General features: G+C 46.3%; 1 protein-coding gene and 1 long non-coding RNA gene across 2 annotated transcripts; one reads left to right on the forward strand and one right to left on the reverse strand.

Annotated features, from left to right (window-relative positions):
- The first annotated feature begins 983 nt into the window (after positions 1–983).
- Positions 984–2973, forward strand: RPL22L1 (ribosomal protein L22 like 1). Its single transcript, XM_052686466.1, has 4 exons — positions 984–1098; positions 1313–1405; positions 1855–1976; positions 2725–2973. Exons 1-4 carry the CDS (start codon positions 1090–1092, stop codon positions 2867–2869), a joined length of 369 nt encoding a protein of 122 aa, XP_052542426.1. The 5' UTR covers positions 984–1089; the 3' UTR covers positions 2870–2973.
- A 6074-nt stretch (positions 2974–9047) lies between these two features.
- Positions 9048–14922, reverse strand: LOC128082156 (uncharacterized). The gene is made up of 3 exons (XR_008207566.1): positions 14803–14922; positions 11107–11294; positions 9048–10297 (listed from the first exon to the last, which is right to left on the reverse strand). It is a non-coding gene; the product is annotated as an uncharacterized LOC128082156 (long non-coding RNA).
- Between the last annotated feature and the right edge of the window lie 4663 nt (positions 14923–19585).

Here is a 19585-nt window from a genome sequence, read left to right on the forward strand (position 1 = left end):
TGTTTTAATGTAACTGCTTTCAAGCCTCTCGCAGGTTTTTCTAACCCATGATGTACCCACAAACAGGGCACAGTCTGTAGCTTCACAATACAGGTAGTTTTACCGGATCTGTAAAGAAGTCAAACTTGTTGACAGTTGAAACTCTTATGGTTACTGCAGGTCAGTCTTACAGAATTCAGAATTAAATAAATCCCACTTTTTTTTTTTTTTTTTTTTTTTTTTTTTTGCTTGAGTGATTAGAATGTAGTTTGTTACTGTAGAATTAAACGTCAGGATCAGACGACCTTAAGGCTATGTTGCATATCTCACACGCAAGTTGTGGAAGGCACAGGTGAGCTCTGGTGCCTGTGGGAGTAACTTCTGCAAGCAGAGAGCTGCTGTGTTGGTCTGAATGTTGGCTCTGTGTCACTGGAAGCCCCGTTCCCTGTCTAGGGAGGAGAGGCCCCCCAGCACAGCAGTGCCATTCCCTCAGCTGTGCCCCAGGCAGCTGCAGGCAGGGGGCTGTCTGTATGCTGGAGAAGGTGCATTGCTGTTTCACACCACACCCACGATGAGCTGAAAGCGGTCGTTGTGTGCTTTGCTCCAGAAGTTATCAAGGTCTCAGTGCGGGGGGCAGCGGGGCGATGCTCGGGGTGACGGGGCTGCCGGGGCGCTGTGACGCTGAGGTGCCGTGGTCCTGTGGGGTGGTTTGGGCCTCCTGTCGCTTTGCAGTCAGCGCTCGCTCTGTGCCTGCGGGCCAACCCCGTGCTTTTTACGAGGAACACTTCAGCGCTAGAGCCGCTCGGCCTAGAATTGTACGAGGAAGAGAATTGCTTTCGTTCCTAATGACAATTAATTAGAGCAAATAAAGAGGTGACTCGCTCCGCTGCCGCCTATGACTCGTCCTTGGGGGAGGGCGGGAGGGACGACGCCTCAGGGAACCGCGGCCCCACCCGCCATCCCGGCACCCTCTGGCCGCGCAGGCGCGCCGCTCTGCCACGCGCGTGCGCCATGACGTCACACGTGCGCATGCGTCATGACGTCGACCGGCTATAAGAGCGCGGCGTGCGCTCGGCCCCCTCCTTTCTGCGAGCGCGTCGGTGCGGCAGCATGGGGCCGGTGAGTGCGGGCGGGGCGGCCGATGTCCGGGCAGCCGGGGCGGGTGGGGAGCGGCCCTGTGCCGGGGAGGAGCCGGCTACAGTGGGGCCGCCGTCCGGATGACAATGCGACTTCCCCCTGCCGTCTTGTGGCGCCGAAGGGTGGGGGGTGGCCGGGCGAACAGCCCCCTTGTGGTGCGGAGCTAACGCTGGTGTCGTTGCCGTTTCGTTTTTAGCAAAAAGATAGGAAGTCTAAGAAGGCGACGTGGAAGTTTTGCCTCGATCTGACTCATCCTGTTGAAGATGGAATCTTTGATTCCGGGAACTTTGTAAGTGGTGGCCGTGTGCGTGCTGGCAGTGCTCGGTGCGGTACGGCAGCCTGCCTGCCTTTGATAAACCACAATGTAACAACAGCAGCTGCTTTTTAATTCGACAGCAGTTCCTGAACGTTTCCTGGGCTTAGATATCTTGTATAAATGATACGACGGGTGCCCTGTCCCTACCTACCCCAGGCTGGTAGTGCATCCTGGAGCTGTGGGTGTTCCTGCTCACTGCAAGGCGCTGGACCAGGTGGCCTTTAAAGGCCCTTCCCAGCTCAAACGCTTCTGTGATTGTGTCACTTTAATTAATTGCTCGCTGGGAAGTCTTAAAGCATTGCAGATGCTTAGTGGTGGCAATGAGTGGTGTTTAATGTTGCTCCATGACTAGGGTCCCTTCCCTAGTTCATACCTAGGGTGCCCTTCCCTAGTGTTCTATTTCTTCTCTGATGTCGAAACAGGAACAGTTCCTAAAGGAGAAGGTTAAGGTCAACGGGAAAACTGGAAACTTGGGGAACACTGTTCACATTGAACGTTTGAAGAACAAAATCACAGTGACATCTGAGAAGCAGTTTTCTAAAAGGTCTGACTGGATTTCTTTTCATTGTATTTACCGAGTAGTGGGGTTTGAAAAGTGATAAGTAAATTGAATATGGCAAATTTAATATATATTAGTAAATAGCTGATATTTTGTAGTGCGTGTTAATATTAGCAAGAAGTCTTCTTAAAGGACAAGACTTAATGTTCCTTCTAATACACATATAGTACAGAAATGTTTATGTAGCTTGTTGGAAATATATCAAGAAAATATGCTTTTTAAAATTGTAGCTGCATTCATATCACGAGTGGCTGCTTTATTACTTAAATAGTTATATTAAAATATATGTGTACACATATGGCAAGAGAAGCCAGCTGAAGCTTTCCAACAGTTAGTTTTTGGAGCATGCAGTAGATCAGTGCACGGAGCTGGGTGCAGTTCCTCCCTCAGCCCTCCTTTCACTTTTCTGATATAGGTGTGCCAATATCTGCTGTGCAAGAACAAGGTTAAGAGCAGAGAGAAGTGGCTCTGGAGGTACTGGCATTGAGCTGTGCAGTCAAGAAGCACCAAATAAGGTCTTATGTATCAGGAATGAAAATATAGGCTTGTTAGCTGTTACACATGATACTTTGTGATTTCTTGCTATAGTTAATGCAGTAAAGTAGAATCACCCCTTGGAAAATTCAGCGTATAGAAGTCACACTGTTCCCCTGTTAGAGCCACGGCACGAGTGGAGTACAGGCATAGGAATGTTAAATGGCAAAAATTCTAATGTATGATTATTGTTTGTAAGGTACCTAAAGTACCTCACCAAGAAGTACCTCAAGAAGAACAACCTTCGTGACTGGCTTCGTGTTGTTGCATCTGACAAAGAGACGTATGAGCTACGCTACTTCCAGATCAGTCAAGATGAAGAAGGATCAGACTCTGAAGAGTAATAGAAGCTTAGCTTTATGCTCAGTACAGCATACAAAAGGAACATCTATTTATGAGAACAGTTAACTTATTGCTGAATAAAGATTTTGTACTCTGTTTGACAGAGCGTGGTTTGTTTTCAAGCTCTTTTTTTTTCCTTAAATTGTAATTAATGTAAGTAATAGAGAATCATTTGATTTGCAGTTTTATTTGCTAGAAATTGGAGCTGTTCAACATGACATCATTAAAAGGCCAGGTAGGAAAGCAGAACTAAGCCCCTCAGCCAGCAAAATTCTGGGACATTTACAGTGTTAAAGGGTGCACTCAGGCTGCATGAAGGCAGCTGCTTCCTTTGGAACAGACACATAGAGTGGGCTTTAGGCATGTAAAGCCAGAATTGGGTATTTAGATGGAGTTAACACCGTGGAATCTGCAGTGCAGCTTAGTTTATAACAGGGGTGCATGTAGGCTACAACACAGATTTTCTGCTTGAAGAAAGCTGCTAGTTTAAGCTGAAACATTTCCTTATGGATTTTTGATTATTTCAGCACTGCTTTTGCTGGCAAGTTTTATGACAGGCTTGAGAGTTGCCAAAGCACAAAGCAATGCTTTACCAGCCATGACCTCCTCTCGTGCTACCTAAATCTAAACAAACAGTACAGAGGGGGTGATAAGTGAGACCCCAAGGCACATGGAAGTTTGTCTCTTGTTATTTTCCAATTTGTTTGAACAGCTGCTCTTAACAGGAGATAAGAGGATGCAGCAATTGAACAGCTGCTTGAGTAATTGCTGTTGTGCCCATATGTTTCATTTTTCTGTTTCAGAACCAGCAGAGGTAAGACAGCCAGCCTACTGCTTTGGATTTTATTTATCAAAGATGGTTATGGTCAGAAAATGCCACAAGCTGGGGTGTCCTGAGGCTCTCAAGGTTTGTGTTGAGTAGATGCAGACCTCAACCTGGATCAATGTGAAACAGCATGGGTAGCTGCCCTTGAGCTGCAGGCCAGGCAACTGGAGCCATTTCCCCTGAGCACCTGACCCTCTGCTGATTTTCAATCAAGGGTTTTTTTGCTGGAAATCCAAAGGGCAGCTAGTGCTTATGTAAGGTGGTTACAGGCTTGAAAGTTGGTCATGCATTCAACCAGCAGCATGGTTTTTTTGTATCAAGCTGCAAGAAATTGGAGAAAAAAGAAAAAAAAAACATACGAAATAACCACATGTTATTTGCAACACAGAGTTCAGCAAAAAACAAAACAAAACCTGGGTAAGTTGTATTTCAAAATGCATTCCCATCTTTTTTTTTTTCAGAATTGCCCTTTTATGTGGCAGTGCATCCTTTGAATGAGGCTGACACAACAAAACCATCCTGATTAAATGTAACAACTAGAAACAAAATCAAAAAGTCAATAGGGCTGTGCTACCTTGTTATCTCTCTCCTTCCTTTTAATGCAGCGTCATGTGCTGTTACGCAGCCTAACAGACAGCATCATTCAACAAGCACTGGGGAAACAAGGGCTGGGATTTCAGCAAAGCACAGCTGGGTCTGGAGGAAAAGTGCTACTGTGAGCAGCAGCGCTCTCTGCTTATCTGGAGCAAGGATGGAGCCCAGGAAACCCATTCCTCCCCTGGGCTTCACAGGAAGAAATAGCTGCAGCACACAGACAAGAAGAGAACATCAGGAAAACCTGAACAGTGGGGATTGTTTCATAACATTGACCATTTCGTGGCAACAGAGCTGGGGTAATGCAGGTGGAGGGTGGAAATCAGCCAGTCCTTGTTTACATGAGGAAATTAATTAAATTATCCAGATAAGAATCACATGGACCTTTGGGGTCAGTTGTTTCTTCCCCCTTCCCTTCCCCCCCTTTTTCTTTATTTTTTTTAATCCACAGCTTAATCTTGAGAGCAGAACAGCACAGTAAGTTTTACATTCAGTTGAAATTAAACATTCATATAAATACATAGGCTACATAACCATATGCTTATATAATATACATATTATTTTTATCTCCATTCCTTTCTCAATAGAGGTTTTCCCCTCTCGTTTCTCTATAAGCATTTCTGCTAGGCTTTTCCAAATAAAATTGGTTTAGGAGAGACCTCCCACACATGGAGAATTTTGATGTCTGGCAAATAAAAAAAATAATGAAGTGCTTTTTCTTAGACAACAAGCTCAGCAGCTGTTACCAGAGCAGACGTAGCAGATCTGCATCAGTTATTTGTTGTGAGCATAGAGAGCTTTTTCTGCACCACCAGTTCTCTCTCATCTCTAGTGCAGCAGAACCTCACTGACTGCAATTAAAAAACTAAAACCAAAACCACACGCTTTCTGCCTGCTTGCTCCCTAGGCCTAAAATTACCAGAAATCAACTTTATCATGCATCCAAGGTCAGGAATAAAGAGCAAACCGCTGGCAGGAAATACCTGGAGAGGTGCTGGGGCACTGCTGCGTATCACAGAGCCATTTGGCAGTATCAGAGGTGGCACAGCATCAGCATATTCCCAGAGCACCAGCACAAAGTAATTAGGAACAGAGAGGCCCATGGAAAAATAAATAAGAATAGCTTCAGAGTCCCAGAGGCAGGAAATGAACGCATGAAGGGAGCGATCCGATTACACCAAATATAGGCAAAACAGGGATAAAGTGTTGTTTATTTTAGAGACAAAATAAAAGGAAGAAACCTCATAGGGTCGATGGGGCTGAAAGACTCCCTGTGCTGGCTGTGGTATGCTGCTGCACCAAGCCTCCTCCTTACCAATATCCTCACCAGTACCAATTGTCATTACTCAGATTCCCAGCGCAGGCTCCCCACTAAGGGCAATGACCCTGCAGGCCTTTGGGATGCTCTGAGCTGCTGGTGCCCGAGCCAGGAACCAGCTCACACAGGAGGAAAAGCAGCACGGAGCAGTGTATGCCCTGAGAGCAGCTGGCTGAAATCCTTCCCTTTGACACAGAATTGTGAGAGCACTCCTCCAGCACACAGCCCCACTGCCAGCACGGATAAGGATGGCTCTGAAGTCCCTGTTCCCAGAGCTGTAACATTTTCCTGTAAAAACGCATTCATCCAGCCTCCTTTCTGCTCACATAGAAAATATTTACGCTGCCAGGAGATAAGGAGCTCCGAGTTCAGGATGGTTTTTGCTGACAGCATAGGCTGGGAGCTGCAGAGCTTCCAGACTTTTCCCAAAACCTCAACACTTTGGGGCTCTTTCCCCAAACCTGCTCCAGACTGGCCCAAACCAAGGGCATTTTAAAACAAAGGTGACAGTCTGGGGAAATTACACGATCCTGAGGACTGAACGTTTGAGCAAGGGATGTAGGAGAACAGCTGTGTGGAACCTGACACGGGTCCTTGACCCAGGAACACCTCGGGAGCAGCAGGGACAGGAGCAGCCAGGGCTGCTGTCTGTGTGTCACAGCTCTCTGTGGATTTCTCCCCTACCATATGTGTGATCCAATTATTTCTCCAAACACCACTTACTGTCAGCCTTGCAATTCTTTGAATCAGTCGTATATCTGCAAAGCTAGCAGGAGATGGAGCCAAACCAACCACTGTGTGCTTTGGGGAGCACAGGGAAGCTGAAAGCAATATTTCAGCAATGATGGCATAAAGGCACCAGGCACAGCTGCTTGCCCAGGTTTGCAGCACCCCTGTGACTGTGCCATATCCTCTGATTTTACATTTTCCTGGGCATTTTTCATAATAAGCTCTAACGATAAAGGCGATGGTAGAAGCACACACATCCATCTGTACTTTCATTTTCCTCTGCTCCTACGTTGAAGGAATTGCATTGACTTCAACCCGTTAAGTAATACTGACAATCCCTTGAAGCCCAAATACTGAAGTTAAAATGCTTCAAGACTCAACTACTGAAGAGACTGCACTCAGATTTTACTTCATTACAGATGCAGAGATATGAAACAATGAAAACAACGGGGCAGCGAGAAGCAGAGCTAAGATGCAAGCCAGTGTTCTGACCCCAGGACAGTGTTACACCACTGGTGTGGGAGGAACCACAAACACTTTGTGCCAAGCCCTTAACCAACAGAGTCACATGGAGGAGATCAGACATGGTGAAGTGAGATCCTACGTGATTCAGGACCTGAGCAAGATGTTCACTGAGGGTGAGCCGAGGGGATGCTCTGTCAGCTGAAGTAACTGCCTCCAAATGCTGCCTCTCTGGAAGAGAGAGCACCAGCAACAAGTGAGAGATCTCCAGGATCAGGGGAATTGTCCCTACAGGTAACTTGTTGACTGATTCACCAGTATCAAATAATTCCTTGGAAACTTCCCATCCCTGAGAAGTATTTTCATGAGCCGAGATTTCTTTGAGTTAGGGAAGAAAAACACCAGCCTTTGTTTAACTGTAGAAGTATTTAAAATACCACTATGAGCTTAAGTTGGTGAACTCTGTCTGTATAGCACACTTCCCAAGACCTACCCTGGGAAGGTCCATGTGACATCCATGCTGCTCTGGATACAGCATCTTCCCATCTGTGCTCACACACAGGTTTTGTTGTTAGAACCAGATTACACTAGATCTATTTCTCTACATGGTCACCACTGAAGGAGATGATTATGCGACTCCTGAATCCTAAGGACCAGAATAAGTGAAAGATAGCTGATCACCCAGCAAAACACCTTTCCTCATGACCAGCATAGTGAGGGTGCATGCATTAACACATATAAAAAACACACTGGATTAAAAAGCACTGCCCTGATGAGGGACTATTGACTGCAATTTGTTTTGCAAGCACTTAGCAAAAGAAGAACTAAAAGAAATGGGGAAATGCCCAGCAAAATAACATTAACATTAAAGCACCTCAAAATGTGCCCCTTTAACATATTCAGAGCACAGGCAAATTGCAGACCCTGAATCTGAAGTAAAAAACGGAGTTACAATTTGGTCAGCACGTGAAAAGCACAGCAATGAGTCTGCACTTCTCATCTCTCCTCCCAGCCATGGTGCGTAGTGCTATAATGGGATGGAAAGTATCACAGTAACAGAGGGCTGGCAAAGTCCTGGCTGCAGCAAACATGAACAAGTTCAAACGCAGCAGCCACAGATGCAGAAATGAAGGAAAAAAGGCTTCTTACCTTTGGAAGGGCTCAGGTATGCAGGGATCTCCAGTGAGATTCCCTCACCTCCACTGCCAACCCTTAAATGAGGGCTGGGAAGGGCTGCATCCTGGCTCCACCCCTTCCAGTCACTCTGGTACATTGCATGCACCTGAGCTCCCTGGGTTGGCCCTGCCTTTCCACCAGGTGCTTCATCACTGCTTCATGCTGTGACTCAGCATTTCCACTACAGCATGATATGCAAAACCACAGAGCAAAGATACACACCATCACTGCCAGCAGGAAACTGCCCCCGTGGTCCCCAGACCTGCATGCCTTATAGCTCATCTTACTCTAAAAGCCTACAGAAAGAGAAATATAAAGCAGTCAACACACATCAGATCCTGCCAGAGCTCACAGAGCGTCTCTGACATGGCCTTATCACCTCCATCCTGTTGGTTCGAGCTCTGAGCATGACCTGTTCCACAAGCAGTGGGAAACATATTGCAGCTGAGATGGAAATGGATTGTTCTTCTCTTTTTCAGCTACCCTGAGATATAAATTGGGAATTCATTAGCTGTGAACTGCTGAAAAATAACATTGCTCTTAAAATATTCAGTAGCCTCCTGGCTCCAAAGGACCTTGGTTAACTGTAGACAGAGCAGAGGGGTTTTTCATCATTTAAAGTATCCTGGAAAGACTCGTTAGAAATTACTTACTGTTTCTTTCAGATGTTTTTTATTTCCATTTGCAGACTCTTCTTGCTCATGGAAGAGCTAAGATGCAAAACCATTAACAAGCCCCGAAGAAGGTAAAAGGATTTCTTTCTGCTGGTGTGAGAGGGGCAGGGCGAATGGTGGGGCTCCGGGAGGGGGGTAGGGCTGCAGCAGGGCCCTCCCTGGCTGTCTGTTGGCCTCAGCCTTATGGAGCAGGTCATGGGCCAAGGTTCCAACCACAGCTCTCCACCTCTGCTCTTTGAAGTACAATTTATTTTCAAGGGGTTTGAACAACAAGTTGGAAGAGTAACAGGGTGGCTTCACAGGAATCCAATGGATGAGATGGAATCACTCAGGTTGGAGAAGACCTCTAAGATCCCCAAGCCCAGCCCCAACCCTTACCCCCATGCCCACTGCCCACATCCTCAGTGCCACATCCCCACAGCTCTGGAAAACCCCTGGGGTCGGTGGTTCCACCCCTCCCTGGATAGCCTGTGCCAATGCCTCACTGCTCTGAGAAGAGATTTCCCCTAGGTGAGATTTCCCCAAACTGAACCTTCCTTGATAGAAACAATGCGCCATCAGAACCAGCTACCTGCAGAAAAGTTTCAAATTAATCCAAAATCAATTTGCTTTTTTTTTTTTAAGGGATTTTTTTTTCCAGCTCTTTTCAAAATGAAAGTACTGGAACAAGATTAAAATTCATGTCATAATGAGTGTCTGCATGGTACCTTCATGTCAGTCTTCTGAAAATAGTTAGTAAATCCTTGCTTGGAGAGCTTATCACAAGGAATGGGAGGTCCTAAAGGAAAAGCTGGCAGCAGGAAGCAATCAAACCTGCAGTTTTTTGTTTAACTGATGTTTTCCTGTTAAAAATATCCTTTGAAAGAAGAAAAGCAGTCCTTGCTGCACAGCCATCCCTCCCATCACAGGGCACCAGGGCTGAGCACACCATGGTGTTGCCATCCTCCCAGGGTATACCATGCACATCTGTGCTGAGAGCAAAGTAGCAAAAAGGTGACATATTTTACATGAAAACCACCTCCTTCATATACCTCTGCAGCCAGCAGCCATGGCAGATGCTGCAATATCCCAGTGCAGGCAGCAAAAGAAAAGGCTCAGCAGCAACACTGTCTCTGCAGATGCCACCCACTGGCCCTGCCAAAGGGGAACGATCGATTTCACAGCACTGCTGCCAGATCTGCAGCCACAGCCGGCAGATCAGGAAAAAGACTTACTGCTGGCTCTGTGCAAGCTTGGAAAGATTCATAGTAATTATGTTTTCTTAAGAAAATAGTTGGATTAATCCTTCTGCTGGGGTTGCACTTAGTTTCCAGTCAACTGGTGTTTTGGAATCGTGTCAAAAGCAAATCAGGCTGGCTGGCACCATTTCCCCAAACAATTCATGGCCGTGTTTCTCAAGCACTCCGTTAGGTTTTCAGAAGAAAACAGATCTGATTTCAGACACGCTCAGAGGGTGCTGCAGGGTGCTGGCAAAAATGAGGCTGCTGTCATGGTGCCTCAAAGAAAAGCAGCAGATTTTGCACAGACCTAGACTGCTGGAGATGGATGCCATCCACATGCTTTCCTGGGTTGTAGTTGTATCATTTTTTGCAATGACCCCTTTATAGCTCTAAATTTGAAGTGGTAATTCCAAGGAAGAGAACAGGCGAACCTAAAAATGGATGGAATTTCATGAGAAAGTTCCCGAGCACAGCAGTGCTGCTGATGCCAACACAGCACTGCTCTGAGTCTCTGCAAGAGATTTGCAAGCACCAAAGTTTGCAACAGGCTGAAGGCGAAGCTCACAGCGCAGCTAAGGCAGGGCTAAGGGGGTTGGTGGGAGAGCTAAGGACAGCTCTTAACTATCATCATTGAATTACCTTCTGTGAAAGGCTCTGCAGAATTAGCTTTCATGAAAATCACTCCATCTTCTGTACTACAGTTTAGTGTAAATTAATTTAATCACTGAGAATTAAGCAGAAACTCACACTCATCAGCAATGCAGAAGGCTCTTCTTTATAACAGTTATGCAAATGATGTATGTGCCAACTAATGGGTTGCTGTAGATATACCAACATAAACTCACCGTTAGAAAGCAGTTAACTTGTGCAAACTTCTCTCCTTGGCTTTACAAACACTCACACTTAGCAGGGGAGATGATGGTCCACTGAACCAGTGGTTGTCACCTTCCTGCAGTGGTGGCCCACCCACAAAGCAGGGAGAGCCTGGGGTGGGATGTCAGGATCCAGGCTAGGTCTTCATATATATAATTAGTCATTCTATTGCCTCAAAGAAGAGTACAAGCATGGAAAAATAGTTTCAGAATAAGAATAAATGAAGTTGACTGGGATGGATGAGGCTGGGATGAGGAGGTAACTTTGTCAGGACAACTTCCCCTTAAAGCTCAGCCTTTTTGTCTATCCTCTCAGCCTGTAGTTTCCTTCTTTAATCTCTTCTTTAAGGTATTCTTGAGGCACTCACCCAATATCCAGCTTGGCCATTTTTCTCTGAAACCCCCTTGATGCCTCATGCTCAGCCCACTGTGACTGAAGACTTTCCCCATGCACTCGCAGGCGTAGCCTTTCCCAAAAGTGTGGTAATGATCACAAAGACAGAGAAGAGAAACTCCACAGGGAGACTGGAGAAGGATGGCTCTTTCAGCTGAAAGTCTAGAGGGTTGAAAGAAGTTATTACTGCTGTTTATAAGTGTATAAGGAGTCACAGCAGGAAAAGAAAATAATTAAGCTAAGAAGAACTAATGGGAATGAGCTGGCCATAAATAATTTACAATGGAAATGAGGAGAAGCTTCACACCATTAGAGGAGATCTCCATGAAAACCTCCGTTCTCACCCCCAATTAGACTGAAGTATCATAAGGAATATCACATTTCCAAGTCAAGACCTGAATGCCTTCTCCCCACGACAAAGAGAGCCAGAGGAGGAGACAGCACCTCCCAACCTCAGCCCCATTTATAGTGGCAGGGGATCACCACAGCACCAGGGACTTTTGGTGGGGCAGCCACCTTAGGACAGGAGCCATCTGGAGATTGCTGATGGTTCTGAAGGTTCAAAGATGTCAAAATGCACGCACTTGGGTTGCTTTTTCTAGCACAAGTTTGAGGATCAAAGCCAGTTTGTGCAATGAGTGCACAAGCATTGCCCAACACCAGAGCACCAACACGGGTCATGGGGCAGAAATGGCCAACATCCACAGCTTCTCTTATCTTATGACTTTGTTGTTACTGACATTAAGCATCTTCAGACATTTTGAAGGATGGTCCGAGAGCAAATTACAGGATCAAAGTTAACTCAATGAAATTGAGTTCTTAAACATTATGAAAATAAATGTCTCCTTGAAGCCTTAGTGGCACAGTGCTGTGGCCTTCATCCAAAGCTGGGGTCAGGGCATGGGGAAGACCAGGGTGGTCAGCTGCAGTCTGACTCCAATTTAAATGCCAAAAATGAAAGAGGGTTCTTAATTCCCAACGGTTTTCTGCTATTATCTCATAGCAGAAATAGCAGTGGGAATATCCATAGCAGTGGGAAAGTGGATAGAAGAGAGTATTTAGAGTGGAGGGATGCAGATGGATGGAAACTTGTGCCCAGGGATTTAATATCTTGCAGTAGGAGATGCACAGAAGGTAACTGCCTTTCAACAGTGCCAAAATAAGTCATCAGAAGAGTTCATAGCCATCAGGGATGCAGAAAACACTGCATCTGAACACATCAGGTTCAGATGGAATCAAAGCTAGTTAGAAGAGTTCACATGCCCCAGAGCCAAGCAGGGACATGGAAGCACAGCAGCAGGGCCAGGTGCCCTCACACAAAGGGACAAGCACCACTGCCAGCTTAGCCACTGCATCTTCCATCCAAGGGGACAGGCCTTGCCCTGCTCTTTGCCCCTCTTGCACAAATCAGAGCCATTCCAGAGAAAGCCAACATGCCCAGGAGGGACTCTTCCACCCATGAGATAACACAGACAGAGCCTCTGTTATGTTGAGAAATCTGCTGATGGGAGGGAGGGTCAGGCTGGTGGGAGACACTGCTTGTGACCTTCCCATGTTGCTCATTGTTGGATATGTGCAGGTCAGGGGCTGCGTGGGATTTATCAGGGATGAGGCTTCAAGGACAGCACAGAGAGAAAAGAGCCAAGCACAATCATATCACAGGGCAATTCATTAGCTGCAGAGCTGATAGCCAAGCCTGGGGGTTGCAAGTAGATGCCAGGGATAAATGCCAGGAAACAGAGAGTTTCAATTTGACTTGCACAACTTGAGCAGCTTCTCAGCTCGGACTGTGCACAGAACCCTTAGGTTGTTTCTGACTGCTCTCTATCCATGCCAGCTGCATTGCCCAGGTGTTACAGAGGGCGACTCAAGGCAGGTACATGGGGAGCACCTTGATAGGAGTCAAGGAGTGTCTTAGGTAAATCCTCCTGATCAGCTCTGCACTTGCTACAACTTTTAGTCATAGCTAGATTTTACAATTCTCAACAGTATTGCCAGCTTTCCAGAATAAGGAAAATCTGTGTAACCAAAGGGCAAATATATCTGTATAAACCTAAGGGTGGACACGTTTGTGCAAATTATGCTGGAGAATTGCATAAGAAGAGGATGTCATCTAAGCCAAAAAGAGAAGTAGGAGATGTCTCTGAATGCAAGCATTTATATCATGAAAGCGTGCTTCTAGTCAGATCATTAACTGCAAAAAGCCACTCCAATGAAATCTGATATTCAGAGGTACCTGAGGCCCTCTCGTGCCAGGGTACTCTTTCAGTCCTACATCCATCTCTGCTGCATCAGCCTACATGGCAACTGTTTCTTCAATGTGAAAACAAGGCACAGAGCTGATAAATAACAGCTGGAACCTCCAAGCAGAATCAGGCACTCCTTTCCCATTGATAATCATGAATAGCTGTCATCTTGAGAGAGCAGAGCAGTGGAAAAACACTGAAATAAAGCTGTTTCCCCTTCATCCTTTATAAAGTTGGATGTACTTGCATGCCTGCAAGGGTTCAGCCTGAAGGTAACTAGACCAGGAGATACATGTGTGCAGTGGCCATCAACCTCTACAGCCAGGGCATCTTGGAAGACTGCATCTCTGCATAAAAATATTACTGCCATCTCCCAGTCTGCAGCTTAATGCAATAACTTCTGTGAGCAGAGCACAGGAAGATGCACAGCAGCTAAATGGATTGTGCAGGCCGAAACCCAGACACCCAGGCACCAAAATGAAAAACACAAGCTTCTGTCATGGGCAGCCCCCATGCTTTGCTATGACCACCACCCAGAGTTTGGATTTGCACTGGTGCTATCAAAACACTGCTGATGGGTTTTGCTTCTGCCTCCAGGCAGCTTCCTCTGCAGAGTTACAAATGTGTTCCTCCTCGGTCTGAGCTCAAATTGGAAATGCAGAGCACCAGTTGTCTGTACCGAAAAGGAAAAGGCATTCAAGATCTTCTCCACACAAATGGAGCTCACTTTGCCAAAGGGAAATTTTAATATTGGCTGTAGAGAGAATTTCACTGAACTTAGCTTTGCAGAGAGCTTCAAAGCAGTCACGTATGGATCAGACACACAAGGAGGGAGGAAACTCAAAATCTGCCAATACCACAAGAGCAAAGTCTGCTGGAGATGAAGGAGAGGGCAGGAAGAGACCCTGCACTCCTTCCCCACATCCCCTGCGGGGCCCTGACTCGCCTGCAGAGCCATGGATGAGGGCAGCATCAGCTCTCTTCTCTTTATTTTGCCCAATAAAGCTGTGCTCCCCAGGAGCTGCAGACAAGTACATCTCTACCACACTCTGTGCTGGCACTCCACTGGCAGCACTCACCAACTGCTGGTTTTTCCACAGTCCCTTTGCAAGCCTAATTAAAGCTTTCCATCTTTTGGGACAAGCAGTAGAGTCACTAATTAACTACCAGAATTATAGCTAGGAGCCAGTAACTGCTGTGCAGCTACCTCAGTGCTCATTAGAATCACAGGGTGATTTTGGTGGGAAGGAGCAACTGCAGAGCTACAGAGGAGATGGAAAACATAGCCCATCACTACTGCAAACACTGGCAGTCTAGGAGACAAACTTGGTGCCTCCAGGCTGGATGTCACAAGAGGGAACACATTACAAACACATACAACAGAATAGTCAAAGCACAGGGTTGCCCAAAGCACCAAGTACTACCTGCTCTTGGCACCATCTCCAAGTGCAGGAGATGGGACAATTCCATTTATGGTGATGCTTTCATCCCTTAAATGGATCTGGTCCCCAGGACTAGAGAGCGCAGGAACTGATAGTCACACAGTGCTGCCGATGAGACTTCTAGGGGAGAGCTATAGCCAGGCTGGGCTTTAAGCAAACCATATCCCCTACAGGGCCTTCCTGATGAGGGGGAGCACCAGATAACGAGGCAGGTGGTTGGCATGAGATGCATGCTGTGCAACCAGTGGAAATTACTTAGTGAACCATCCTTAACTCATCAACAGAACTACCAAGATACTTTCAAGCAGAAAGGATGGCTGCTGAAAAATTTTGAATTCTCTTTTTTCATTCTAGAAGGCCCTGCATAGCCTTCTCTGGGGATCCAAAGCTTTAGGACAGGCTTTTGAAGTAAAAGCAAACCTTTCTGACACGAGGCTCAGCTGAGCACTGTAAACATGCCCTTCAGCTGTTGCTGCAGCTGAAATATGTTGTTTGTGCTTTGCCCACTAAGTGGAGCTGGGGGTTCTCCCATGTTTCCCTCCCATGTTTCCCTCCCATGCACAATGTGGATTTTCCTTCCTGTACAAAGTGGCAGAGCCATTGGGGCAGTCCTAGCTATGGGGTCACAGCTATGGGGACCACAGTTTGGGTGCCCAGGCCATGTACAGTGGGGAAGTAAAGCGATGTCACTTTCTATGTTTGCCAAAATCACATGAAAGATATCAGTTAGGGGCATTTCCCCTTTCTGAAACAGGGTGTTTCAGAGCACAGTCCACCTGGCCCTTTGTGAGAGGAGCAGAGGGCACAGAAATCAACTGGGATACAACCACAGCTTCACAGAACCCATTGTCTTTTCCAGCAATGGAAAGATAATGAGGAAATTGTTTTTAAACTAATGATTCATAGCTAGCCAGGAAGGAGCTATGTGACGAACATGACTTTAATTTCACCTATTAGTGCAGTACCCAAACATGGTTTGCAGTATTTCTGTGCCCAGCACTCAAACACTCCCAGCTGGTGCCTCTCTATCAGTTTCTTCTGCACAGCTCTCCATCTCAGAAAGGGAATTGGGCAATTACCTGCACGGCCTGGGCAGCAGCTAATAGTCCTCCATGTTGTTTTCCTTCTTGTTGAATGTCCCCTCATAGGAGTCAATCTTGTAGGACAATACTAGCTGCTTATTGGTTGTAATATCGGTTAAAACAAACCAGATCTTGCCTTATATTAAAGGTAACTGTTGCATTCACATTCTGTCAGCACATTGATGGCGTTGGTTGAAATAACCATCCTTTCTCCATAATGGTCTTGATCAACACTCAGGGCTGCAGTGGTGCCTCCAAGGAAAGCTGGGTCCAGGCAAAACCCATCCTCGAGTGTGACAGATACCTGCCATATGCTGTGTGCTTGCATAAACTGAAATGAAAAGCATCCTTCCAGGCCGTTCCTTTTAATCTACAGAAGAGAAAAGGGAAAAAGGTTTCATAGAAAGGAGTGTTTGCTGATATATTGAAACATATTGTCATTATAGCTTTATTGCCAGTTATCACAGGGCTCTTATCAGCACATCCGCTCAGTAAATGAATAAACCCTTCCACAAAGCAGCTCTGAACCACACGCCGAACCGCGGGCAGGGAAGCCTGTGTGTCCCGTGGGCAGCAGCACGGCCACCCCAGGGCTCTGCCCTGCTCAGTGCCACCAACACCCAGAGAAATGATTTCTCAGATCTGCTGTAACACTGCAACAGACAAAGCTGTCCGTGGTTTTGTGACATTCCAGACAAAGAGTCAAGGCTGTATAGGGCTGCAAAACTCCCGAGCTGCCCAGCTCAGCCCAGGCTGGAGCTGCTGTCCCACTGGTCACTTTATGTCTATTGATTGCTCCAAACATAATGCCTCCTATTTATTTCCTTGGTAATGACAACAGATACAAAAGAGCACAATAGCACTGTTTGATAGAGCAAATTCTCAGCTACAAAACACTGTTTTTCAACACAGTCACCACCATTACCTGTACATTTTCACCAGCAGAGGTGACTGCTGCTACCCTTACCACTGCCGAAACACTCCACTCATTGCCCCACCGTGCTCACATCCACTATGTGGTCTCCATCAGTGTTCAGGGAAACATCTCTGCGTATTTTTGGTAAATATCTGCTCCAAACACTTTGTGCAGTTGGAGGGGGCCTACCTAGATAGATCCGTGCCTTACACACACACATACATACAAAGATGCAACACTGGGCTGAGCTCCCACTGTGAGGTCTGAGCTGTGCCAAGTGGCTCAGCCATCCCATCACCGCTTCCCTTGCTGGCAGTGTGCAGGCTGGAGTCACCTCTCCTGGCAGATACAGTTTCCATAGCAACGTCACTTTTACCACATGAGAGGATTCACCCGATTAAAACAGCCGCCTTCAGGTAATTAAAATACATGAAATTTCTTTGTTATTTACATTTCTGCCAGCGAGGAACCACAATACTCGATTCAAACCAGGATGCTGAGGGTCTTTGAGACTGAACAAACAAGAAAGAAAGCTGTCACTGTTTGTCCAGCACAAAGTGGGGACTTGTCCCTGTGCACAAAAACCTCCCAGTGCAGAGCATGCGAGGCAGAGCAGGGCAAGCTGTGCAACCTGGGATTTGCATTCAGGGCCGGTGCCAGAGGGCTGGCGTGAATGGCCTGGTTTATTTTCTAGAGAGGCAGCCTTCAAGAGAAGACATAATGTACTGGGTGAGTAAGGGCTGCAGCCTGGTCAGAGTTGTAGGATCACGGAGGGGAGTGGGGCTGGGAGCACAGGGCACGGGCTGCAGAAGGCTGTGACCTGGCCAGGCGAGCAGGGAGGGAGCTGTGGCTTCTTCTCAGCTAGGTGGTGGCTTTGCCATTTCATCAGCTGCTATCAGACAGGCATCAGTATGTAGGGTGTAAGATGATGGCCTTTAAGTAGCACTGCGGGAGGTTCTGGTTAGATATAAGGGAAAATTTCTTCCTGGGAAGAGTGGTCAGGCATTGGCACAGGCTGCCCAGCGAGTGATAGAGTCACTGCCCCTGGAGGTGCTCAAAGACCATGGGGATGTGGCACTGAGTCATAGTGGACATGGTGGGATGGGTTTGAGTTGCATTTGGAGATCTTAGACACTTTCTCTAACCTTAATAATCCTGTGATCTCAATTCTATGATCTCATTTCTATGATCTCAACGCCACAGCGCTTCTGTCTGGTTTGCAATAGACTGAAGATGCTCTTCTCAAATTAAACATGTTCTTACTTGTCATTCAGAATCCTTGTTTCTAATTAACATCAATTTGAGTGGCTGCTAAGGGAAGTGTTCTTGTTTGGAAATACTGGGAATGTTCACTCCAGTATTGTTCTTAGGTGCTAGCCTTACTGCGCTGCTTCTTTTCTCCTCCACAGTTAGAGACAGAGGGAGAGAGGACTTTATTTGTACTGACTACAAGACAAATTCTTCATCCCTACTTCAAGACACGGTGTCCCAGCAGTAATTATAACATTTACTGTCTGAATTCTGGCAATCCCCAACTCCTCCCATGGGGGATAAAGCAAAGACCCATGAGGGATAAAGCAAAAAAGCATTTAAATGCAGATAAGACAGTCCTTACTCTTTTCTCTGAGCTTCCTAGCAGTCGTCCATGGAGATGAGCAGAGCAGTCCACCCTCTTAGAAGTAAGACTCAACCCATGAAGACCCACTGTAGGGTCACACTGCAAACTTATTCATCAGTCTTTATTACTGGGAGCCTTTCTCTAAAATTCCCAAGGAGATAAGATCTATCAGTTGGCATTAAATACTGTGGGCAGATAGGTATGACGTGGAGCAGTAATTAAAACCTGAAGGCACAGGTCAGACAGGGCTGGCAATGTGCAGCTAGAAGCTTGCCAGTCCCTGGAAGCCCAGCTCAGCCCCTGGAAAAATAAGTTACTGCTGCTCGGGTATTTCTATTGCAAATAGCCAATGAGGTCCATATGTGACATCACTGTGGCCTTGTGGGGTTCTCTGTGTTGTCTTGGCGCATCTTTAAAGAGATGCATTTGTTTTTAGGAAGATGAAATGGAAATAAGTTTTAATGAAAAATGAGGACAGAAGTGATTACACAGAAGGAAAGTAAACCAAGCATGCTATGCCTGGCAGGTATCCCCCACCCTTTGAAAGAGCTGGTTATCTGTTGATGAAAAGAAAACAAAGAACTGGAAGACAAGACAGTAACCATTAAACAAAGCTATAACCTCAGCCAACACCCTTGTCTCATCTAACAAACATGTTGATGTTAGGTTATTTGGAGCAGGTTTAGATGCTACCATGGAGCTTAAATGATGCTGAGACTACAAAATAGGCAGTGGGCTACTCATTTGCTCCTTGCAAGGGCTTTGGATTTGCACCAACTTCTATTCCCCTTAAGTCAGTTTGCCTGTTCCTCACTGTAGCCTGAGCTGTGGGTTAAACCTAGTGCCAAAGCAAATGATGTGGATGGAAGATGTCAGCTCAGACATCCACTTGAACACAGCTTTGAACTCACAAAACATTCCAAATTGAAAAGAAAGGAATAGGATATACTTCGTGTTTGGAGGAGGACGAGGATGCCAGGAAATGTGTGCAACCTACCACAGGATTCTAATCAGATGCTGGTTACACCCTGCAAGCTTCTTCCATAACACATTAACCTACCTAACAGCTCAACCTTGCCAGTCTTTACAATGTTAACCTTATCTGCCTGGAATACTCAGATTAAAACAGCAAACCACTAATTTTCTAGA

This window comes from Tympanuchus pallidicinctus, unplaced genomic scaffold (assembly GCF_026119805.1).
Source record: "Tympanuchus pallidicinctus isolate F22 unplaced genomic scaffold, pur_lepc_1.0 scaffold22, whole genome shotgun sequence".
Classification (NCBI taxonomy): domain Eukaryota; kingdom Metazoa; phylum Chordata; class Aves; order Galliformes; family Phasianidae; genus Tympanuchus; species Tympanuchus pallidicinctus.